Source organism: Myotis yumanensis, unplaced genomic scaffold (assembly GCF_028538775.1).
Source record: "Myotis yumanensis isolate MYYU_CA2020_CCGP unplaced genomic scaffold, mMyoYum1.0.hap1 SCAF_1, whole genome shotgun sequence".
Taxonomy (NCBI): domain Eukaryota; kingdom Metazoa; phylum Chordata; class Mammalia; order Chiroptera; family Vespertilionidae; genus Myotis; species Myotis yumanensis.
In genome coordinates, this window is record NW_027223752.1 from 18,920,014 (window position 1) to 18,944,633 (window position 24,620).

General features: G+C 47.1%; 1 protein-coding gene across 1 annotated transcript in view; it reads left to right on the plus strand.

Annotated features, from left to right (window-relative positions):
• Nucleotides 1-24,369, plus strand: part of PTPN21 (protein tyrosine phosphatase non-receptor type 21) — a 77,803-nt gene extending 53,434 nt beyond the window's left edge. The window contains exons 13-19 of the mRNA XM_070415318.1: nt 84-1,537; nt 14,552-14,689; nt 15,798-16,019; nt 18,729-18,857; nt 19,060-19,294; nt 19,937-20,097; nt 21,640-24,369. Coding sequence (XP_070271419.1) covers nt 84-1,537; nt 14,552-14,689; nt 15,798-16,019; nt 18,729-18,857; nt 19,060-19,294; nt 19,937-20,097; nt 21,640-21,768 — 2,468 coding nt within the window. The 3' untranslated portion in view covers nt 21,769-24,369. The remainder of the gene's footprint in view (nt 1-83; nt 1,538-14,551; nt 14,690-15,797; nt 16,020-18,728; nt 18,858-19,059; nt 19,295-19,936; nt 20,098-21,639) is intronic.
• Nucleotides 24,370-24,620: the final 251 nt, after the last annotated feature.

A 24,620-nucleotide genomic window follows, 5' to 3' on the forward strand; every position in this document is an offset into this window, starting at 1 on the left:
TTTGTCCAGAGTCATTAGTCCAATTTAGTACCTTTTTTTAAAAAACCTCCTTTTAAACTGTATTTTAAATGTTTCCCCCCCAGATAACCTCTTTGTGACCAACCAGAATGGATACTACTGTCACTCTCAGACCAGCCTGGATCGAGCCCAGATCGACCTCAACGGTCGCATCCGCAACGGCAGTGTCTACAGCGCACACAGCACCAGCTCCTTGAACAACCCCCAGCCCTACCCGCAGCCCTCACCCATGTCCTCCAACCCCAGCATCACCGGGAGCGACGTCATGAGGCCCGACTACGTCCCGTCTCACCGGCACAGCGCGCTGATCCCCCCGTCCTACCGCCCGACCCCCGACTACGAGACGGTGATGAAGCAGCTCAACCGGGGGATGGCTCACGCGGAGCGGCAGAGCCACTCACTGAGAAACCTCAACATCGGCCACTCGTTCGCCTACAGCAGGCCCGACGCGCTGGTCTACAGCCAGCCCGAGATCCGGGAGCACGCCCACTTCCCCTCTCCCCAGTCGGCCCACTACCCGTTCAGTCTGAACTACAGTTTCCACAGCCAGTCCCCGTACCCCTACCCCGCGGAGCGGAGGCCCGTGGTGGGCGCCGTCAGCGTGCCCGAGCTGACCAACGTGCAGCTCCAGGCCCAGGACTACCCGGCTCCCAACATCATGAGGACTCAGGTGTACCGCCCGCCCCCGCCGTACCCGTACCCGCACCCGCGGCCCGCCAACAGCACCCCCGACCTGTCCCGCCACCTCTACATCAGCAGCAGCAACCCCGACCTCATCACGCGGCGCATCCACCACTCGGTCCAGACCTTCCAGGAGGACAGCCTGCCCGTGGCCCACTCCCTGCAGGAGGTCAGCGAGCCCCTCACCGCCGCGCGGCACGCTCACCTGCAGAAGAGGAACAGCTTCGAGCTGGCGGGGCTGACGCACAGCTTCGACGGCATGAGGCTCAAGGATAGGACCATGTCGGCCTCGGCCGCAGACGTGGCCCCGCGGGCCAGCTCCGCGGGCTCCCAGCCAAATGTCTTCCCAGACAGGACGAGACGGGGAGAGACGGCCGAGCAGGAAGGCCTGAGATACGGTCACAGCAAGTCCCTTTCAGAGGCCACCATGCTGATACACAGCAGCGACGAGGAGGAGGAGGAGGAGCCGGAGGAGGACAGCAGGGCACGGGCTGTGCTCTCCCCACGGGCACGTGAGCACCGGGGCAGTTACTCCCAGGAGCCGCAGGCGGGCTGCTCCTGCGCCTTGGCCTCTGCAGGCGCGGGCCCTCTGCACATCCACGAGCCCAAGGCCCATGTCACCGAGGCCGAGAGGAGGGGGAGGGAGGGCAGCCCCGTGCACGTGCCGGCGGAGGCCCAGCGGCCCCGGAGGGACGGGCTGCTGACGCCCTCCATGTCCGAGTCTGACCTCACCACGTCGGGGAGGTACCGGGCCAGGAGGGATTCTCTGAAGAAGAGGCCAGTGTCCGACCTCCTCTCGGGCAAGAAGAACATCGTTGAAGGGCTTCCGCCGTTAGGGGTAAGTGTTCCCTGTGCAGGTGAGCCGCAGCCACCTCGCTCAGCACCCTCCAGCCTGCGTTTTCGCAGCACCTGCTACACTCCGGGAGTCGCTGCTCTGGCTCAGTACTTTTGATGTTTCCAGCTTTTTTTCTTTTAACATTTTTGATCCCTCTTCTGCCCTTTACTGTGTTTTTTACTTATTTGGAACACATTTGATTATCTATGGAAGTGATAGAGATTGATGACATTTTAGTGTTTTTTTCTAGAGATAGGTTAAATGTTAATGTTGGGAGCTCTGTGGAATGGAGTAGAAAGAAAGAATGAAACTTTTCAGCAATGCAGTGTGAAGGGAAAGAGGGCTGAGGTTTCATGACCGAGCCCAGATTGCTTTGTCCGCCGCCTGTTAGCAGTCCCCGCGTTTGTTCCGTTTGCTGGTTTCTCCTGGGATGTCCGAGAGCAGTGTCCACACCGAGGAGTGTTCCTAACGCGTCCGTGTGCTGGACGTGTGGATGCAGCTTCGGATGTCGGCCGTGATCCCTGAGGGCTGCGGCGTGAACCTGGGGTTGGGAAGGTGGCCCTTTGTCAGGAAGGCTCCAGGTCTCTTTGAAAGAAAGATGAACTGAGAACTCAAGGAAGGTCCCTTGTAGAAAACGCAGGATTACTAGTAAAATAGTTCGGATAATAAATAACCATGCCTGATTAAGCATGCCTTACCGATCGGAAGGAAAATATAAGAGAGCGTAACATCATCTCTAGCTGCCCTTTCCATAGCATTTACCGTGCCCAGTCTACAACAGGCCCATTGTTCCTGCGGGCGAGGAAGCAGACTCAGATATGAAGTAGCTTTCCAAGGTCGCAGAGCGAGTGAGGGACCAACTGGAGTTTTGAACCCGTGTTTATCTCTGCAATGTGTTCTCTTATCTGCTACACTGTTCTCGGGCGAGTTATACTGTATATAATGTTTTGTTAAGTAATAACCGCTTATCTAAGCCTCGCTGTTCTCTGCCTTTCCACGGAAACCTTTTAACTTTGAGTCCCCAAGCTTTGGCCAAGCCTGTGTGACCTTGGCCTGCCCGGGTGTCCACTCTGAGACGTCTCGCTGCATCACTCAGAGGCTTCTACTCCTCACTGCCTGGGCCTCCATCCCCAGCAAACAGCCATGCACTGACCTGTCCATTCTGTCTCACTGCTCCCCGTGTCCTGGCAGCTAGGATTCCTCATCTCCGCCAGGCGGCAAACTCAGACAGGAGGGCCCATCGCAAGTGTGGTTCTGGCCTTGTATTTCAGATCCTCTGAGATGCTGGAAGCATCTTCATAAATAGGGAAAAATTCCCCCTGTGTTATTGTGCTTATGAAATAGATAAGTATCCATAAGTTAAAACTACTTACAGTCGTGCTGTGGATTTCTTTTAATTTTAGCTGTGTTTTCTTTCAATGAATTTTGGGTTTGAATAATTTAAGTTTACTTTTAATTTGGGGGGAGAGCACATTCTTACTCACCTACCTGTGCAGTACAGGCCCCTGCCTCAGGTTGGCTGAAGGTGTGGGCTCATAGTCAGTGGCTCGGAGTGGGGCAGGGGATGGATGTGTCTTCCCCAGTGACCCTGCTGGGCCTCTGAGCCAGCTGCACAGTCCCTTTCATAATTACTCTCCCCTGAGTACATCAAGACCTGCCCATCATTTCCATGTGACCCGAGTCTTTTCCCCAGATGATGCTTGATCTGAGTGTGGTCCAGTAGTCAGGCCTCTTGTCACTGTGTGTTTTTAGTGAGCCTAGCAGGTCCTGCTAAATCAGCATTTTGACCAATTTGGTTCCCTAAAATCACAGATTTTCTCTCTCATTGACTTTTAAGACCTTCAGTATTAATTTAATAAAACGATGTGATTGGCTGTGCTTTTGCTCCCCTTCTTTTCCCATAAGGCAGTGGTCGACAAACTGTGGCTCGTGAGCCACATGCGGCTCTTTGGCCCCTTGAGTGTGGCCACGAAGTTTCAATCGCACTGTACATGCGCGCCCGCACGTGGTATCTTGTGAAAGAGCCACACTCAAGGGGCCGCAGTTTGCCAACCACTGCCATAAGGGATTCTCTTTACTTGAAAAACGTGATGGAAGCTGGGGCCAGGGGACAAGTACATGACCAGGTAGTGGGGAAACTGGTCTGAGTTTGGACCCTGCCCTTTTTTTTTTCCGCCCTGATTAGCCAATGGGAAGGGTAGCAGCTGTACGGCTAATTACCATGTTTCTCTTTTATTAGATAGGATATGCATCCTAACAGATTGAGATCCCATTGTGGTTTTGATTTGCATTTTCCTGATGATTAGTAATGTTGAGCATCTTTTCCACGTACCTGTTGACCATTTGCGTGTCTTCTTTGAAGAAATCGCTATCCAACACTTTAGCCCATTTTCCACTTGGGTTACTAAGGTTTTTGTGTGTTTGCAGGAGGAGGCGGGGGGCGTGCTACTGATTGTGGGAGTTACTTACGTTTTAAAAAAATTAACCCCTTATCAGATATATTGTTTGCAAAGTTTTTCTCCCATTTTGTAGGTTCTCTGTTGATTGTTTTTTTTTTTTTTTATTGCTTAAAGTATTCCAAAGGGTATTACATATGTGTCCTTTTTTTCCCCCCGCCCTTGACAATACCCTGGCTTCCCCTACCCCCCCAGTGTCTTATGTCCATTGGTTATGCCCATATGCATGCATACAAGTCCTTCGGTTGATCTCTTACCACAGTTTTCTAATCCAATCATCTACTGATGGGCACTTAGGCTGTTTCCAGATCTTAGCTATGGTGAATTGTGCTGCTGTGAACATATGGGTGCATATATCCTTTCTGATTGGTGTTTCTGGATTCTTGGGATATATTCCTAGAAGTGGGATCACAGGGTCAAATGGGAGTTCCATTTCCAGTTTTTTGAGGAAACTCCATACTGTCTTCCATAGTGGCTGCACCAGTCTGCATTCCCACCAGCAGTGCACAAATGTTCCTTTTTCTCCACATCCTCTCTAGCACTTGTCGTTTGTTGATTTGTTGATGATAGCCAGTCTGACAGGTGTAAGATGGTACCTCATTGTTGTTTTGATTTGCATCTCTAGGATGATTAGTGACTTTGAGCATGTTTTCATATGTCTCTTGGCTTTCTGAATGTCCTCTTTTGAAAGGTGTCTATTTATATCCTTTGCCCATTTTTTTGATTGGATTGTTTATCTTCCTTTTGTTAAGTTGTATGAGTTCCCTATAAATTTTGGAGATTAGGCCCTTATCAGATATGACATTGGCAAATATGTTTTCCCACGCGGTGGGTTTTCTCGTTGTTTTATTGATGGTTTCTTTTGCTGTGCAGAAACTTTTTATTTTGATGTAGTCCCATTTGTTCATTTTCTCTTTAGTTTCAAGTGCCCTAGGAGCTGTATCAGTGAAGAAATTGCTTCGGCATATGTCTGAATTCTTCTAGAATTTGGATTCTTCTAGAATTTTTATGGCTTCCCGTGTTACATTTAAATCCTTTATCAATTTGAGTTTATTTTTGTCTATGGTGTAAGTTGGTGGTCTAGTTTCATTTTCTTGCATATATCTGTCCAATTTTCCCAACACCATTTATTGAAAAGACTATCTTGGCTTCATTGTATGTTTTTGCCTTCTTTGTCAAATATTAATTGAGCATATTGGTTCGGGCCGATTTCTGGGCTCTCTATTCTATTCCATTGATCTATATGTCTGTTCTTGTGCCAGTACCAGGCAGTTTTGAGAACAGTGGCTTTGTATCTGATATTGAGATCCCACCTATTTTCTTCTTTCTCAGGATTGCTGCAGCTATTCGGGGTCTTTTTTTTATTCCAGATGAATTTTTGGAGAGTTCGTTCTAGATCTGTGAAGTATGCCGTTGGTATTTTAATGGGAAGTCCGTTGAATTTATAGATTACTTTGGGTAGTATGGACATTTTATGATGTTGATTCTACCAATCCATGAACACGGTATGTTCTTCCTTCTGTTTATGTCTTCCTCTATCTCTTTTTTCAACGTCCTGTAGTTTTCTGAGTAGAGGTCTTTTACCTCTTTAAGCTTATTCCGAGGTAGCTTAATTTTTTTGGTGCGATGGTAAATGGGATTGTTTTTATAATCTCTCTTTCTGAAAGTTCACTATTGGTGTACAGAAATGCCTCAGATTTCTTGGCATTAATTTTGTATCCTGCTACTTTGCCAAATTCATGTATTAAGTCTAGAAGTTTTTTGACGGAGTCTCTAGGGTTTTGTATGTAAAATATCATGTGGTCTGCAAATAAGGACAGTTTTACTTCCTCTTTTCCAATTTGGATGCCTTTTATTTCTTCTTGTGTAATTGCAATGGCTAATACTTCCAGTACTATGTTGAACAGGAGTGGTGAGAGTGGGCATCCTTGTCTTGTTCCTGTTCTTAGGGGAAATGGTGTTAGTTTTTGTCCATTGAGTATGATGGCTGTGGGCCTGTCATATATGGCTTTTATTATGTTGAGGTATGATCCTTCTACTCCCACCATGCTGAGAGTTTTTATTAAAAATGGGTGTTGGATTTTGTCAAATGCTTTTTCTGCATCAATTGATATGACCATGTGGTTTTTTTCTTTCAATTTGTTTATGTGATTTATCACGTTTATTGATTCGCATATATTGTACCATCCTTGCATCCCTGGGATAAATCCTACTTGGTCATGGTGTATGATCTTTCTGATGTACTGCTGGATCCGATTTGCTAAGATTTTGTTCAGGATTTTGGCATCTATGTTCATGAGGGATATTGGCCTGTAATTCTCTTTCATTGTGTTGTCTTTACCTGGTTTTGGTATTAGGGTGATGCTGGCTTCATAGAATGAGCTTGGAAGTGTTTCTTCCTCCTGAATTTTTTGTAGTAGTCTGAGGAGGGTAGGTTTTAGTTCTTCCTTGAATGTTTGGTAAAACTCCTCTGTGAAGCCGTCTGGTCCTGGGCTTTTGTTTGCTGGAAGCTTTTTGATGACTGCTTCAATATCTTCCATAGTTATTGGCCTATTGAGATTTTTAGATTCTTCCTGATTGAGTTTTGGAATGTTGTATTTTTCTAGGAATTTGTCCATTTCCTCCAGGTTGTCTAGTTTGTTGGAGTAGAGCTGTCCATAGTATTTTTTAACAATCCTTTGTATTTCTGTGGGGTCTGTTGTTATTTCGCCTCTATCGTTTCTGATTTTGTTTATTTGGGTCCTCTCTCTTTGCTTCTTGGTGAGCCTGGCTAGAGGTTTGTCAATCTTGTTTATCCTTTCAAAGAACCAGCTCTTGGTTTCATTGATTTTCTGTATTATCTTTTTGGTCTCTATGTCATTTATTTCTGCTCTAATCTTTATTATCTCCTTCCTTCTGCTCACTCTGGGTTTTTCTTGTTGCTCTCTTTCTAATTCTTTGAGTTGAAGAGTTAGATGATTTACTACCATTTTTTCTTGTTTTTTGAGTAGGCCTGTAGAGCTATAAACTTCCCTCTCAGGACTGCTTTCATTGTGTCCCATAGGTTTTGGATTGTTGTGTTTTCATTGTCATTAGTTTCTAGGATGCTTTTAATTTCTTCTTTGATCTCATTGGTAACCCAATCAATATTTAATAACATGCTATTCAGCTTCCAAGTGTTTGAGTATTTTGGGTTGTTTTTTTTGTAGTTCATTTCTAATATTATGCCATCGTGGTCTGAGAAGATGCTTGGTATGATTTCAATCTTCTTGAATTTGGGGGAACTTTGTTTGTGACCCAATATGTGGTCTATTTTTGAATGTGTCTTATGAGCCCTTGAGTAGAGTGTATATTCCGTGGCTTTGGGGTGAAGTGTTCTGAAGATGTCAATTAAGTCCATCTGGTCAAGTGAGTCATTTAGGGTTGCTGTTTCTTTGCTGATTGTTTGTCTAGAGGATTTATCCAGAGGTGTCAGTGGTATATTAAAGTCCCCTACTATGATTGTATTGTTGTCGATCTCTCCTTTGATATCTTCCAGGAGTTTTTTTATGTATTTGGATGCTCCTGCATTGGGTGCATAAATGTTTACCAGGGTTATATCTTCTTGTCACGGACGGTGGGCAGGTGGCTTCTGTGGCTATACACAGGCGTGAGCCGGCAGCTTCTGTGGCTGCACACGCTGTGGGCAGGCGGCTTCTTTGGCTGTACACGGATGCCGGCCTGTGGCCCAGACCCAATAGGGTCACGGTGGCGGGCAGGTGGCTTATGGGGTGTCCGGGGTTGCCCCCGGGCCTGCACCCCAGCTCTCCCGCCTTCCGATTGCGGGGCACAGGCCCTCCCGCTCTCCTATCGCCATGGCGATTGCTGGGCGCAGGCCAGCTGGCCACCCCACCCGGGAGGTCCGGGGTTACCGCCTGGCCTGCGCCCGGGCCCTCCCGCCCTCCATTCGCCGGGCGCAGGCCCTCCCACCCTCTGATCGCCATGGTGATCCTGGGCGCAGGCCAGCCGGCAACCACAGCCCCTGGGGGGTCCGGGGTTGCCGCCTGGCCTGCACCCGGGCCCTCCCGCCCTCCGATCGCCATGGCAATCCTGGGCGCAGGCCAGCCGGCAAGCCCAGCCCCTGGGGTCGGGTTTGCTGCCGGCTTTCCAATGGCGATCACCGGCTGGGGGGTGGGGAAAGGTGGCCTTTGCCCACCCCCTAGCTCTTGCCTGCTGCCTGGGTTGCCGATCACCATTCTTCAGTCCTTCCCCTTTCGCCTCCCATCATTAGGCGTATGCAAATTAGCCGCCATCTTTGTTGGCGGTTAATTTGCATAAGGATATGCTGATTAGCCAATGGGAAGGGTAGCGGTCGTATGCTAATTACCATGTTTCTCTTTTATTAGTGTAGATTGCACTTAAAACTGGTTTGGGAAGGTCAACTGCTCAGAGCTGGTTTTTTAATCGTTACCCTGCTCTGTGTTGTTGGTGGGACTGAAAGTCCCTCTATAGGCCAGACCCTGGTAACTCCTAGGGACTAATCAGCTTATTTTTTTTAATTAAATCTTTATTGTTCAGATTTCATTTGTTCCTCTTTTTTTCCCTCCATAACTCCCCTCCTCCCAGTTCCCGCCCCACCCTCCACCCTCACTCCCCACCCACTGTCCTCATCCATAGGTGCACGATTTTTGTCCAGTCTCTTCCCGAATCTCCCACTCTCCTTTCCCCCCCAAGAATAGTCAGTCCATTCCCTTTCTGTGTCCCTGATTCTATTATAATCATCAGTTCATTCTGTACATCAGATTATTTATTCCCTTGATTCTTAGATTCACTTGTTGATAGATGCATGTTTGTTGTTCATAATTTGTATCTTTACCTTTTTCTTCTTCTTCCTCTTCTTAAAGGATACCTTTCAGCATTTCATATAATACTGGTTTAGTGGTAATGAACTCCTTTAGCTTTTCCTTATCTGTGAAGCTTTTTATCTGACCTTCAATTCTGAATGATAGCTTTGCTGGATAAAGTAATCTTGGTTGTAGGTTCTTGGTATTCATCACTTTGAATATTTCTTGCCACTCCCTTCTGGCCTGCAAAGTGTCTGTTGAGAAATCAGCTGACAGTTGTATGGGTGCTCCCTTGTAGGTCACTGAGTTTCTTTCTCTTGCTGCTTTTAAGATTCTCTCTTTGTCTTTTGCTCTTGGCATTTTAATTATGATGTGTCTTGGTGTGGTCCTCTTTGGATTCCTTTTGTTTGGGGTTCTCTGTGCTTCCTGGAGTTGTAAGTCTATTTCTTTCACCAGGTGGAGAAGTTTTCTGTCATAATTTCTTCAAATAGGTTTTCAATATCTTGCTGTCTCTCATCTTCTGGCACCCCTATAATTCTGATGTTGGTCCGTTTGAAGCTGTCCCAGAGGCTCCTTACACTATCTTCATATTTTTGGATTCTTTTTTCATTTTGCTTTTCCAGTTGGGTGTTTTTTGCTTCTTCGCATTTCAAATCTTTGACTTGATTCTTGCCCTCCTCTGGTCTGCTGTTGGGAGTCTGTATAATGTTCTTTATTTCAGTCAGTGTATGCTTAATTTCTAGTTGGTTCTTTTTTTATTTTTATTGATTTTTTACAGAGAGGAAGGGAGAGAGATAGAGAGTTAGAAACATCGATGAGAGAGAAACATCGATCAGCTGCTTCCTGCACATCCCCCACTGGGGATGTGCCCGCAACCCAGGTACATGCCCTTGACCAGAATCGAACCTGGGACCCTTCAGTCCGCAGGCCGACGCTCTATCCACTGAGCCAAACCGGTTTCGGCTTCTAGTTGGTTCTGTATCACAACATCGAGGGTCTCATTAGATTTCTTGAGGATCTCATCAAGTTTATCGGCAGTTTCTGGAAAATTATTGAAAGACCTTAAAAGTGCGTTTTTTAGCTCTATATCCTCCATTTCTGTCATGTTTCTTTGTCTCCGCATTTTTTATGCTTTCTTGGTGCACCCCCTTGTGGTCTTTGTGTGCAGTCTTGTTGTAGTTAAGCCTTGATTGTTGTCGGCAATACTAGGGGTGATTTGCCCTCCAGGCTAACTGCCTATGAGAGTCAGCTGTGTCTGCAGTGGGAGAGCTTCTGTGCTGGATCTCTAGGGCAGTGCTAATCTAACGTTTGCCTAAGGCTATCCGGCAAATGTCTCTGTGCAGGGCTTGGGCGGGGCGGGTCCCCGGGGAACTACGGGGCAGGCGGAGCGAGCAGTTATGGCTGCTCTCAGTTCTGTCCCCAGGGGCTCTGCCTCTCAGATTCTCAGCATCCACAGCAGACCTCGGAGAGAAAGGTCCCTTTGAGTTGCAACCAAAGCCAGACAGTCCCGCTTCTCCCGTTTGAGTCTGGGTCCCTAGAGACTCGTCCGGATCTGGAGCTCAGAGTCTGAAACTCCCTCTCGATTGAAAACAACAACTGCGCACTCCGCCACCAGCCCGCTCCACATACACTCCGCACCTTAGTATTTCACTTCAGCACTGTGCCTCCTCTGAGCCTCGGTATGTTATTCTCTTTCCTCCTAGTTGTAGAACTTCCACTCAGCCAGCCTTCCTGTGGTTCTGGATGATGTCCGTTCCGTCTTTTAGTTGTATTTTTGAAGTGGTTGTTCGAGGCAGCAAACTCTGGCGTTAACCTATGCCGCCATCTTGGTTCCTAAGTGGATAAAGTAATCTTGGTTGTAGGTTCTTGGTATTCATCAGTTTGAATATTTCTTGCCACTCCCTTCTGGCCTGCAAAGTTTCTGTTGAGAAATCAGCTGACAATTGTATGGGTGCTCCCTTGTAGGTCACTGAGTTTCTTTCTCTTGCTGCTTTTAAGATTCTCTCTTTGTCTTTTGCTCTTGGCATTTTAATTATGATGTGTCTTGGTGTGGTCCTCTTTGGATTCCTTTTGTTTGGGGTTCTCTGCGCTTCCTGGACCTGTAAGTCTATTCTTTCACCAGGTGGGGGAAGTTTTCTGTCATAATTTCTTCAAATAGGTTTTCAATATCTTGCTCTCTCTCATCTTCTGGCACCCCTATAATTCTGATGTTGGACTGTTTGAAGCTGTCCCAGAGGCTCCTTACACTATCTTTGTATTTTCGGATTCTTTTTTCATTTTGCTTTTCCAGTTGGGTGTTTTTTGCTTCTTCGCATTTCAAATCTTTGACTTGATTCTTGCGCTCCTCTGGTCTGCTGTTGGGTGTCTGTATAATATTCTTTATTTCGGTCAGTGTATGCTTAATTTCCAGTTGGTTCTTTATCACAACATTGAGGGTCTCATTAGATTTCTTGAGGATCTCATCAAGTTTATCGGCAGTTTCTAGAAAATTATTGAAAGACCTTAAAAGTGCATTTTTTAGCTCTATATCCTCCATTTCTGTCAAGTTTCTTTGTCTCAGAATTTTTTAAGCTTTCTTGGTGCACCCCCTTGTGGTCTTTGTGTGCAGTCTTGTTGTAGTTAAGCCTTGATTGTTGTCGGCAATACTAGGGGTGATTTGCCCTCCAGGCTAACTGCCTATGAGAGTCAGCTGTGTCTGCAGTGGGAGAGCTTCTGTGCTGGATCTCTAGGGCGGTGCTAATCTAGCTTTTGTCTAAGGCTATCCGGCAAATGCCTCTGTGCAGGGCTTGGGCGGGGCGGGTCCCCGGGGGAACTACGGGGCAGGTGGAGCGAGCAGTTATGGCTGCTCTCAGTTCCGTCCTTAGGGGCTCTGCCTCTCAGATTCTCAGCATCCACAGCAGACCTCGGAGAGAAAGGTCCCTTTGAGTTGCAACCAAAGCCAGACAGTCCCGCTTCTCCCGTTTGAGTCTGGGTCCTTAGAGACTCGTCCGGATCTGGAGCTCAGAGTCTGAAACTCCCTCTCGATTGAAAACAACAACTGCGCACTCCGCCACCAGCCCGCTCCACATACACTCCGCACCTTAGTATTTCACTTCAGCACTGCGCCTCCTCTGAGCCTCGGTATGTTATTCTCTTTCCTCCTAGTTGTAGAACTTCCACTCAGCCAGCCTTCCTGTGGTTCTGGATGATGTCCGTTCCGTCTTCTAGTTGTATTTTTGAAGTGGTTGTTCGAGGCAGCAAACTCTGGCGTTAACCTATGCCGCCATCTTGGTTCCTCTGAATGGTATATTTATTGTTTTGACACCAATTACCATCTCTCTCTCTATACAAAGAGGCATCTGTGTGATCTTGGGCAAGCTTTTTTTTTTTTTTAAATATATTTTATTGATTTTTTACAGAGAGGAAGGGAGAGAGATAGAGAGTTAGAAACATCAATGAGAGAGAAACATCGATCAGCTGCCTCCTGCACATCTACTGGGGATGTGCCTGCAACCCAGGTACATGCCCTTGACCGGAATCGAACCCGGGACCCTTCAGTCCGAAGGCCGACGCTCTATCCACTGAGCCAAACCGGTTTCGGCATTGGGCAAGCTTTTTAATCTTTGACTCAGTTTTCTTTTTGTCAAGGAAGATGAGCCCAGAGAGTTTTTGGGGAGACAGAGTGAGCTCCTGGCACACAGGAAGTGCTCAGATTTAACATATTGCTGTGATGTGGCACCATACATTTAACTTAGCAGCTTCCCAAGAATTGAATAGCTCAGCCCTGTTGCCATTGTACCATTTAATTCTTACAACCAAGAAACTCAGCTCACAGAGCAATGTGAATTGAGGTTATAGAGATTTAGGATTAAAAACAGTGACATAAATTGCAGATGAGCAGGATCACTTTAGAACTCTCCACCCATCTCCACCTCAGGGACTTGATTGCTATCTGAAAAGGTGGACTGGATTGAGTGCTGATGCAGCTGCATAAAGATTTTCTTTTCGTTGCAACCTTAGTATCGTGTGGTGGTTCTCACATAAGAAATCACTTGCAGGTGTTTAAAGCCACGTGCTTATACTCTCAGGGCTAAGTAAAAGGGGTATTTGAGGCTGCTTTTGACTATGTGCCCCTTTCTTCAAACACTGGCCTGAGAACTGGCCTGACAGCCAATCAGCTTCCTCCAGCTGATCCCAGCCAGGGCATCTTGACCCACCCCATCCTGGCTGATGAGAACTGACCGTTAAACCTTCAGGACTCTTGTGATTCAGTTGGTGTTACATTGACAGTTGGAAATAGGCCATGGTGGGAGTATTTGCACCAAGGAAACTGGCAAACTTTACAAATCAGAACCCCCGCCACCCCGCCTGAGGGCCAGTTTCTGAACATGTATCAGCCTACCACTGTGTTTTGCACATGTTAGAATCATGAAATTTTCGCCTGTACAGGAACCTTTTAGCCTCCCTCTCTCCCTCTGTTCCCGTCTCCCTCCTCCTCCCTACCTCCCAGGCTGGTAGAGCTGGTTTCATTTATGAGACAGAACTGAGAAAACCACTTTTTTTTTAAAAAAAATATATTTTATTGATTTTTTACAGAGAGGAAGGGAGAGAGATAGAGAGTTAGAAACATCGATGAGAGAGAAACATCGATCAGCTGCCTCCTGCACATCTCCTACTGGGGATGTCCCCGCAACCCAGGTACATGCCCTTGACCGGAATCGAACCTGGGACCCTTCAGTCCGCAGGCCGACGCTCTATCCACTGAGCCAAACCGGTTTTGGCAAAAACCACTTTTTAAAAATTGGGGCTACCGTTGTTAGGATAATTGTGACTTCCAAGGAGGTGTAGACTAGCTAAGGAAACTTAGCATTCTTAGGCTTATTTGCCTTAGAGACAATCATTCACTTGAACAATAAGTTTAGGAACACCTGTTCTCAGGAGAGAGCTCCTGTTGATGTACTCTCTTCTCTCTCTCTCTTATAAATATATTTCTATTGATTTTGGAGCGAGCAAGGGAGAGGGAGAGATAGAAACATCAATGAGAGAGAAACATCAACATCGATGGGCTACCTCCTGCACGCCCCCTACTGGAGATCGAGCTCGAAACCCTGGGCACGTTCCCTGACCGGGAGGTGACCTCTGTGTGTGTGGATTGATGCTCAACCAATGAGCCACATCGGCAGGATATGATGACGTGTTCTCTTATATCCGATCTTTCTAATATTGTGATTGAGATTTCAGCCCTGTTTGATTTTCCTGGTTTAAAAACGTGGCGGTTTTGAGAGGTGTGGTGATCCAACTGAGGTCACACAAGTCTGAAACATAACAGACTTGCAGAACAGAACAGCAAGCTACCACAGAAAACATTCCATTTTTTTCCAGAATGATTTAAAGAACTAATTTATAGATTTTTAAAAAATCATCAAAGCTAATTGCAAGCAGGTGATTGTATTTAAAACCCTTTTTGTGGACAGCAGCTGATTTTTTGGTGTGCCGAGTTGAAATTGGGGAGTTCTGTGCAGGAATGCTGTCTGCCGGGAGCCTCACCTTTCATTACAACAGAACCCTGAAACCGGCTGCATTTCAAAACCTCCTATCTGGGCGACTTATCAGGGCTTTGGCCTTGAAAGGAATGTCACCCTCCTAATATCTGTTAAACAAGCGTGTGCGCGCGTGTGTGAGGGAGCGCAATTTCTCCTGTTTCCAGTCTGCAGCCCAGTTTCTCTTCCAAGGGGCTGCACTTGTGTATATTTCACATATACATGTAAATATTTTTATAGGGGATGAAAAAGAGCCGAGTAGATGCAAAAAAAATGGGCCCTCTCAAGCTGGCTGCCCTGAATGGACTGTCGCTGTCTCGCCTGCCTCTGCCCGACGAGGGTAAGGACGTGTCAGCCAGAGCCACCAATGATGAGAGGGTACGTACAGCGGGCCGGTCCCCTCCCCGGGAGAGCTGGGAACGTGCTGCACGTCTGCTTCCTGGGATTCCAGTGCATTTTCTAACACATTCAGGGATCATGAATGAGCGTTAAGGAATTCTGTGATCTGGACCTCAAACTTGGGGCAGATTTATAGCTAATGTCTTAAGGGATAAGTTCAGGCTAGAATGTTTTTGTTTTGTTTTTTCTGAATGTTCTTTACCTCCTTCCAGCCATCTGTGGCAGTCTTGGTTTTTAATGGCTTTAACGTTAGAGAGGAGATCTGCAAATGCCTATGAGAACACACAGGAAAGAGGGCAGATGTTGCTTTTATTTCACTGAAAATTATCTTCATAGTAAAGGATTACGGAAACTTTCAAAACTTCCTTGGCAACCACGGTAGACATGAAGCACGCTAAGCAAAAATTAATGTGTTTACCACTGGGTCCTGGAGATGGTTTCCAGCATTTACCCCTTTTTACAGTTTTTTTTATATAATTATATGTTATAAGATTGAAGCATTGGTTCATTGATATTGGGATCAATGATCCTACTCTAGGATTTCTCTAGGATTTACTGATCTCCACGGGGAATTTTCTGTTTTGTAGGGGTCACAAAACTGACCATAACTTAGAGAAAATGAATCCAACAAATGGCTTTAGGCCAGTTTTTCACCTTTAAACGAAACGTTTTTTGTGTGTTTTTTTTAAAATATCTTTTTTTATTGATTTCAGAGAGGAAGAGAGAGAAACATCAATGATGAGAGAGAATCATTGATTGGCTGCTTCCTGCACACCCCACACTGGGGATTGAGCCCACAACCCAGGCATGTGCTCTTGTCTGGAATCGAACCCAGGACCTTTCAGTCCGCAGGCTGATGCTCTATCCACTGAGCCAAACCAGCCACGGCTAAACGGAATGTTTTTGCCTTTATTTCTCATCAGTAAGATTATTTCATTTGCTGTTGTTATGGCTTGGTAAAAATTTAACTCTGGTTTCAACTAGAATTTTCACTAGTAGGTAATGGTAGACCTGAAGCAGCTGTACAGTCGATGCATAGCTGTGCCTGTGACTTTACTCCTGTCTTCCCCCCGCATTCCGCTTACAGTGTAAAATTCTGGAACAGCGGTTGGAACAGGGAATGGTGTTCACAGAATATGAAAGAATCCTTAAAAAACGGCTGGTCGATGGGGAGTGCTCAACGGCACGACTCCCGGAAAATGCTGAAAGAAACCGATTCCAGGACGTGCTTCCCTATGACGATGCCAGAGTGGAGTTGGTCCCAACCAAAGAGAACAACACCGGGTACATCAACGCATCCCATATTAAGGTGAGAGGAGCATTCGCAGCGGTGAACGAGACCTGAGGTTCTGAGTTCAAGTACAAGACTTAGAACGACATTCGCGCTTGCATTCTGAAAACACCCTGGTCTTGATCCACTGTGAGAGCTGCGTTATGTGGTAAACTGGGAATTCCAGACGCCCAGGCCAGGTAGGAAATGTTTATCAACAGAGCCAGAGTCACCTTAGCTCTGACCACAGGCTAAACCCTCTGCCCCCAGCAGTGTAATCAGGACTCAAAGCGCTGACTTGCCCAACTTCAGAACTTTGTCTTCCTAAATCTGAAGACTTCATCAGCTGCTCCTGAGAGAATCTATAAGCGAGACCTGATTTTTCCTCCTGATAAACCTACGTGCATTTTTATGTAACAAAAGTGTCCGGGTTTTTCAGTGTTTTCACCAAAGCTTTTACCTGCAATGGTGCCGTCTGCTCTCTTTGCACACTCCCCCAGTCTCTTAAACAGTGTTTTGTTCTTTGAAGAGGCAGCACCACCTTTTCCCTGGAAAGAGTGAGACGTCATTTAACTGGGGGAGCACGTTGCACCCATACAAATGGAAACAGCGATGGCTCACAGTAGGGAGTGGGGAGAGCCAGCTGCTCTGTCTTCTCCGTCACTCGCACCCCGTTCCTGCCGGCGAGGGTCAGCCCCCTTTGCGGGAGGGAGAAACTTCCTTCCGGTGCGTGATGAGTCGGGGTCTGTGGTCAGGTGCTGTTTCCTTCCTCCCACCTTCTGTTTAGTTTGCAAGTGACCTTTGGGGAGACCAGTTCCACACGTGCAGCTTTCCAGGGACCCGGCGGTCTGCCTGCGGGCGGCACGCCCTTGGTTGGGTATCTGTGCACGTGCTTCTTTAGTAGGTGGGCACAGTCTGCTTAAAAGGCGAGCCTTTCTTTGAAATAACTCACCCAGCCTCTCCTGTTTGGGTGGGTAAGAGCGGAATGATGTCGTAGTTCTATAGCGACATTTCAGACTCTCCAGAGGCGACCTGAGGAAGAGGGGGGAAAGGCTGAGCTCAGAATTACGGGACAGACTCTCCCGTGTGGGACCTCGTGGTACTTATCTGGGTAAAGAAATGCTGGCACCTTCCCCCGAGGTTCCCCATCAGACTCTTCCTCATTAGTTCTTGTTCGCTGTGTAACCGTTGCCCCCCCCCCCCCCCCCGCCCCGCCCATGGTGCCTGCCCCTTAGTGAGCGGATGCGGGTTGTGACCAGGGACGGGTGGCCTTAGCGAGAGCGTGGGTGGAATATGCTTGCACAGGGTTTTACGCTGAGTGGCACTGAGAGAAGGTGCGGTGGTCACTGAGAATCGGTGCCACTGAGCTCTAACCCCGGTCTCCTGACTACAAATCCCGACCACGGTGATTATTATTTAGACCTTTCTCCAGGAGGCTGAATCTTAGGTAGAAGCTTAGTGTCATGATGGAGGGTGATTTGGCTCAGAAGGCCAGAGGTGAGACTTCCTGAAGCAGGAAGATTATTTTCCCCTAGAAATCGGACATGTAACTTGGGTTTTGGCTTAGTTGCGCTTACTTTTCCCAGTGTGTGTACTCCTTCACGAGGGGAAATTGTGTTTGAAGGTTGGGGTACTGGGATGTTGATAGTGCTTTTACGAGAAGAAGCATAGCAGCAGCGGCAATAACGACTACTCAGTGAGCACCAGGCATGGTCAAGGCACCATGTGTGTGCATGGACTCAGTTCCTTCCTTCCTTCCTTCCTTCCTTCCTTCCTTCCTTCCTTCCTTCCTTCCTCCCTCCCTCCCTCCCTTCCTTCCTTCCTCCCTCCCTCCCTCCTTCCCTCCCTCCCTCCCTCCCTCCCTCCCTTCCTTCCTTCCTTCCTTCCTTCCTCCCTCCCTTCCTTCCTTCCTTCCTTCCTCCCTCCCTCCCTCCTTCCCTCCCTCCCTCCCTCCCTCCCTCCCTTCCTTCCTTCCTTCCTTCCTCCCTCCCTCCCTCCCTCCCTCCCTCCCTCCCTCCCTTCCTCCCTCCCTCCCTCCCTCCCTCCCTCCCTCCCTCCCTTCCTTCCTTCCTCCCTCCCTCCCTCCCTCCCTCCCTCCCTCCCTTCCTTCCTTCCTTTCTAGTAAAGGTGGAAATTTATTGAAGAACAAGTACAGACTCCCACGTGGGGAGGGGGAAAGAGTCCCCTTGACTCAGTTCTGACAACAACCCTATGAGGGCAAGCAATACATATATACATATGCATATACATATACATATATTTTAATATATTTTTATTGATTTCAGAGAGGAAGGGAGAGGGAGAGAGAGATAGAAACATCAATGATGAAGAGAACCATTGACCGGCTGCCTCCTGCACGCCCCCTACGGGTATCGAGCCTGCAACCCAGGCATGTGCCCTGAACCAGGAATTGAATCATGACCTCCTGGTTTGTAGGTCGATGTTCAACCACTGAGCCACACCGGCCGGGCGGCAGGCGATATTTTTATTTTAACTTGAGAACTAAGATTCAGAGAGGGTAAGCAAATTGCCCCAGGTCGCATAGATATTACATGAACTCATAGTGAGTAAGTTTATAAAGATGTCAATAGTGGAAATTGTACTAACAGGGAAAAAGAAATAAGATGAAAGCCTTTCTCTATTCTGAATAGTTAGTTCACTTTTTAGTATTACCACAAACAAATGTATATACACGCCTGTGTACCTACATGACATACACATTCATTTTTTAACCTTTCCTCATCCCAGGTCTCTGTCAGTGGGATGGAATGGGACTATATCGCCACGCAGGGCCCGCTGCAGAACACCTGTCAGGACTTTTGGCAGATGGTGTGGGAGCAGGGAATTGCCATTATAGCGATGGTGACAGCGGAAGAGGTACGTGCTCATTTTTCTCCATCGGTTTGCTCCGTCTCAGATGAGAAGTTGTCGTCAGTCCTGTGGGGATCCTGACGCTCAGCGAGAGGGGCAGGTTGGGAGAGCGATTCTGCGTCTCGACGTGCTGTCTGTGTGTGTAAAAGGGCTTGTATTGCCGGGCCTTGCGCTGTGTTTTGACTGTCCGTGCCTGCGTCTGTAACAGGAGGGCGGAAGGGAGAAGAGCTTTAGGTACTGGCCACGCCTTGGTTCCCGGCACAACACTGTCACCTACGGAAGGTTCAAGATCACCACCCGGTTCCGCACAGACTCGGGCTGCTACGCCACCACCGGCCTGAAGATGAAGCACCTGCTCACGGGGCAGGAGAGGACGGTCTGGCACCTGCAGTACACGGACTGGCCGGAGCACGGCTGCCCCGAGGACCTCAAGGGGTTTCTGTGTAAGTGTCTCCGCTCCCAGCACAGCCCCTGCTGCGGCTCTGACATCAGCCGCGGAGAGGAAGGCTCATGTTCCTGAAATAGTTCCTTTATGTTGTCTTGTATTCACTCTGGGCTTGTTTTAAAATAAAGATTTTAAGTGTTTAAGGGGAGGCTTGGCAGAAGTTTTTACTTTTTATTTTTTTTTACTTTTATTGATCTCAGAGGAAGGGAGAGAGTGGGAGAGAGAGAGAAATATCAGTGATGAGAGAGAATCATTGATTGGCTGCCTCCTGCGAGCCCCACACTGGGGATCGAGCCCGCATCCTGGGCATATGCCCTGACCGGGAATCGAACCATGACCTCGACCATTGAGCCACGCCATCGGCAAAAAGAAGTTTTTGAAGTATAACGTGGTAGTGAGTAAAATGCAGTGAATGGGTCTTGGGGAGTTTTTCCTCCCTTTGGTTTCGTAGACGAGCAAACGGGAGGCCAGGTGGAGTCCGAGACTCGTGGAGACCGCACTATCAGTCAGTGGTTGGGCCGCTAACTGGCGCCCTGTGCTGGTTGTCCGAGTCCTCCCCGTCAGTGGAGATGATCTGCAGACTGTCGATGCGACGTGCCTTAAACCCTGAGAGTGTTTCTATCTCATTGATACTTCACAGCATACCTTGAGGAGATCCAGTCTGTCCGACGTCACACAAACAGCACGAGTGAACCCAAAGGCCCCAACCCCCCGCTGCTGGTCCACTGCAGTGCGGGGGTGGGGAGGACCGGCGTCGTCATCTTGTCCGAGATCATGATCGCCTGCCTGGAGCACAACGAGGTGCTGATTTCCTTTGTTTTTGGCGTGGGGAGAGGTGGGCATGGCGCAGGCCTGGGAAGAGAGGGACCTCGTTATCTAACAGCCCTCTCTGAACGAGGTTCCTTGGTGTGTGTTTTTCCCCGCAAGTAGGAATTTTTTTTATTTGTCACAGATAAAAGTCTGAATTTTATTTTTATTGATTTAAAAAAAATTTTTTTTTTTCAGAGAGGAAGGGAGAGGGAGAGAGAGATAGAAACAATGATGCGAGAGCCCTAGCTGGTTTGGCTCAGTGGATAGAGCATCAGTGGCCTGCGGGCTGAAGGGTCCCGGGTTTGATTCCTGTCAAGGGCACATGCCTGGGTTGCAGGCTTGATCCCCAGTAGGGGGCATGCAGGAGGCAGCCAATCGATGATTCTCTCTCATCATTGATGTTTCTATCTCTCCCTTTCCCTTCCTCTCTGAAATCCATGAAAAATATTTTTAAAAAATGATGAGAATCATCGATCGGCTGCTTCCTGGGAATCAAACTGTGACCTCCTGGTTCATAGGTCGATGCTCAACCACTGAGTCACGCTGGGCTGGGTACAGTGGGATCCTTGGCCTGGGGGCCCATAGGCATCAGCTCGTTCTCCTTGAGCGCCTGTCTCAGCCCCCGTCGCTCTCCCAGAGCTGCGACCTTCCCCGCGCAGCTCCATGAGTTCTCCCAGATCGAGTGTGGGCTTCTTGCATGTTGACTTTTCTAACACAGACATTGGGAAGCAGATTAATAGATTGGCCAGCTTTTCTGTGTCTTTTCCAATGGAATCGGTTTATGGACCACTTCTTTCCTGTCATCTGTCGGCACCTCTCAGGTCATGATTTCCATCATCTTCCGGATTTGGCAGACCTGTTGCTGCTGAGTGTAAGAGGTCATCCGAATCTGGTTGTTGCATTTTTTTTTTAGTAAAACCAACACAGAATGGACGAAGCAAATAACCATCAGTAGCCTTGACAAAACATGAGCTTCAGTCATGGTCTGCATTGTGTGACCAGGCAGCACATTCTGTCTCCATGTAAGATCCATGCCATGGAAATTAGACAGGGTTTGCCCTGCACATCCTCAGTAATTAGCTTGGATGTTCTAAATGCAGCTTCATGATTCTGCAGGTCTGCGGGGCTCACTTCAACAACACGACCCTTGAGGCCATCAGATGCGAGTTTGGTTCCTTGAGTTCTTGTGGCAATTTTTTACCAATATTTCCTGTATTGAACAAGGCTGGTGCTTTCATATCACACCCATCTTCCGTAGAAAATGGATCAACCACTTTCTCCTTGGCCCCCCTTGTTGCCGCCTTTCATAGGGCATTTGTTCTTGCCAACCGCCATGGTGTGCTTCTTAGAGAGCCGAACGGTCCTTGGGTTCTCTTGTTTATTTGCGTGTTATTTTGGTAGAAGATGCCCAAGTAGACGAGTTAGGAGGTTGACCATCTCCTAACCAGATTTGCGCTGGGACCCCCCACGCTCCCGGCCCCCTTCTCTCTCTGGGGGTGTGCATTCCCCTCACCGCCGTGTCTCTCAATCTAGGTGCTCGACATCCCACGGGTGCTGGACAAGCTGAGGCAGCAGAGAATGATGCTGGTGCAGACCCTGATCCAGTACACGTTCGTGTACAGAGTTCTCATCCAGTTCCTGAAAAGCTCCAGGCTCATATAAGCTCCCGCGGCTGCCGAAGGGGACCCGCCCATGTGAAGCGTTTACAGTCAGAACAGGGCCCGCCTGACTCACATTCACCCCTCGACACTCGTCCACGCAGAAGGCTCACTGGGAAGTAAGGGCGGTGTGGATGCCGGCACTGAGGGAGCGTGAAGGCTGCGGGGGACTTCACCTGGGACGATGCCAGAGATGGAGGACGTGGTGTCCAGGGAGTGGCCCTGCCCGGTCTGTCCGGTTTGCAGCACTTGCACACATTTTTGGAGACTGTGTTTTCTAGACAATTCTGTATTTTACTGAAGCTATGCTGGGCAACTCTGGCAATCATTAACAGGCATAGATTTTTATCTTAAACAAGTTTTTGCTAATGGAATTTTATTTCATGACTAAAATATTTGGCGGTTTTCTTGCTGAGAAACTGAACTTTTCCGTGGAGATAATCCACAAATATGAGTGGTTCCTTTGTAACTTTGTATTTAAAACCATGTTATTATCTTTTGATATTTTTAAAAAACCTTGGGTACTTAACAGTTTAGTTACCAAATCCAAACTACAAGAAGGATTTACAAGTGTTATTTTGAAACATGAAGAAAGCATTATTATATTCAGAAACATTTTTTATCCTAAAAATTCATATATTTTTTACCTTCGATATTTTCCAAATCAGAGTTTGACTCATTAAGGTACGGAAACGAATCAGTTAAGGGAAAGCTGTGAATGAAAGCACATCATTTTAAAATGGAAGAGAGCAATCAGATTCACTGTGTTGTTTTTTTTTCTCAGTATTATTCATAAACCTAAATGAGTTTGATTTTATTGGTTGAAAATGAAGTGAAATTGTGCAGGTTGGCTTTAAGCACTTTTTCTTGGTTAAAAACAGTAAACCTGAGTTAGGCTACGTGTGCTGCTTTACAGATGAAACGCTAACACGAGCAGGGGACGTTGTTCCGAAGGAGTTTTGGAAGAGGTCAGGAGTAAGAGTATGTAGATGCCTGGGACACGAGTACGTGTAGTGTCCGTGCAGGATGGCAAATGCAAGATGCCTTTGTTTTTACAAAAACGCAGTATTATCTATCCTCAGACTGAGGTGCTGGGATGGAGAGGGGGAGCCTGGGAGTGTGGGGCTGACCCCCCAGAGATGGGAATCCCCAGGCAACTCCAGGCCTGTCAGTGTCAGAGATAATTTGGATTCCCTTGGAGTTCTTCCACCCCAACCTCTATTCTTTTTTAACAAATACAATCAAGTTAATATTATCATGGAAAGGAGGCTTCAAGAAGCTTCCTTTTCTTTTGGTTGAAAGAAGAGTTAGGAATAGTTTTACGTCATCTCCCAAGACCACAGCCCAAAATTGGGGGGCTAGCAGAGGTCACTTGGTGTTCAAGAGGGACTTGAGATTTAGCTTCCCTACCCCCTGACTTCACCCCTGAGGACAATTTTAGCCTCTTAGTTACCGCCCCCCCCCCCCCCCACCCCAGTGGGCAGAACAAGGCTGACTAGGGGGAGAGTGTCACCTGTGGCCCAGGCGAGGGTGGCCTGGTCACAGTGGGAGTTGAGTAGGTAAGGACTCATTGGTACGTTCAGCCGAGGAGCCATCCCTTTCTTCCTTCTTCTGAGGCTGCTTCTCCAAAATACAGTTTCCAAATTGTTCCATCTAGGGCTGTTTCCCCAAATTTCAATATCCTAGGGGTGTTTCCAGTCCCTGTGTTAACTCCTAAAGCAATTCAACTCACTATTGTGACCACTGAGTATGTATTATCAGCTGTGGGACAGGTTTCCTTCATACAGCGTGGATCTGCCTAACCCAGAAAGCATGTACGAGGAAAATTCCGAAGATGTTAGTGGAAAGGAATATTGGAAGTGAGCACATTTGTCACGTAGGAACAAAATATTAATTTTAAATCTGACATTGTTTTTGAGAGTCCTGTTTAAAGAGCAGTAGATCAGCCCTGACCGGTTTGGCTCAGTGGATAGAGCATCAGCCTGTGGACTCAAGGGTCCCAGGTTCGATTCCAGTCAAGGGCATGTACCTTGGTTGCGGGCACGTCCCCAGTGGGGAGTGTGCAGGAGGCAGCTGATTGATGTTTCTCATCGATGTTTCTAACTCTCTATCCCTCTCCCTTCCTCTCTGTAAAAAATCAATAAAATACATTTAAAAAAAAAAAAAAGAGCAGTAGACCTAAGGGTAAATATTCAGAAAGAGCTCTGCAGAAGAATGGATGAAACCTTTTTTTATGGTGATATTTCCCACCTCCACACCATGTAAAAGACAGGAGTGTTTCTGATGATGTTTTTTCTTCCATGGTAGGTTTTTAAAAAATGCTTTTCTGTCAGGTTGAAATATTTTAAAGTGTCTCACTGATAAGAACATAACGTAAGTCAAAATCAGAAGAGTAATATATGGTATGTTTGTGTTCCTGTTGTCATAATTTGAGTATAAGAAAGTATAAGGGCCGAATTGCAGTTTGAATGTCACGCTTACCATGTTGCATGTTTGACATAGCTTCTAAGACCATGTAACCTTTTGTCCCTTTTGAATTTTTAAATTTTTCATTATAGCTAGTGAATATGAAAGTATTTCTGAATAAAAATAAATCTCAATTATAGACTCTGATACAATGTGATTTTCAAGAGCGAACTCGAAAACATTGAGGTTTCATAGCTTACCCCTTCTGATCTGAGGGTGTTATTGTCTGCCAAAATTAGGCACTGCTTCAGTATCTTCGTGTCTTTTAGTGCCTTGATATTGTTAATTTCAAATCAAAATTACCAAAATGTACATTTCTACAAAAGTAGGTTACAAATGAGGGCTTCTCCGTGGTCCGTTTTGGCATCTCTGGCATCACTTTTCCTGGTT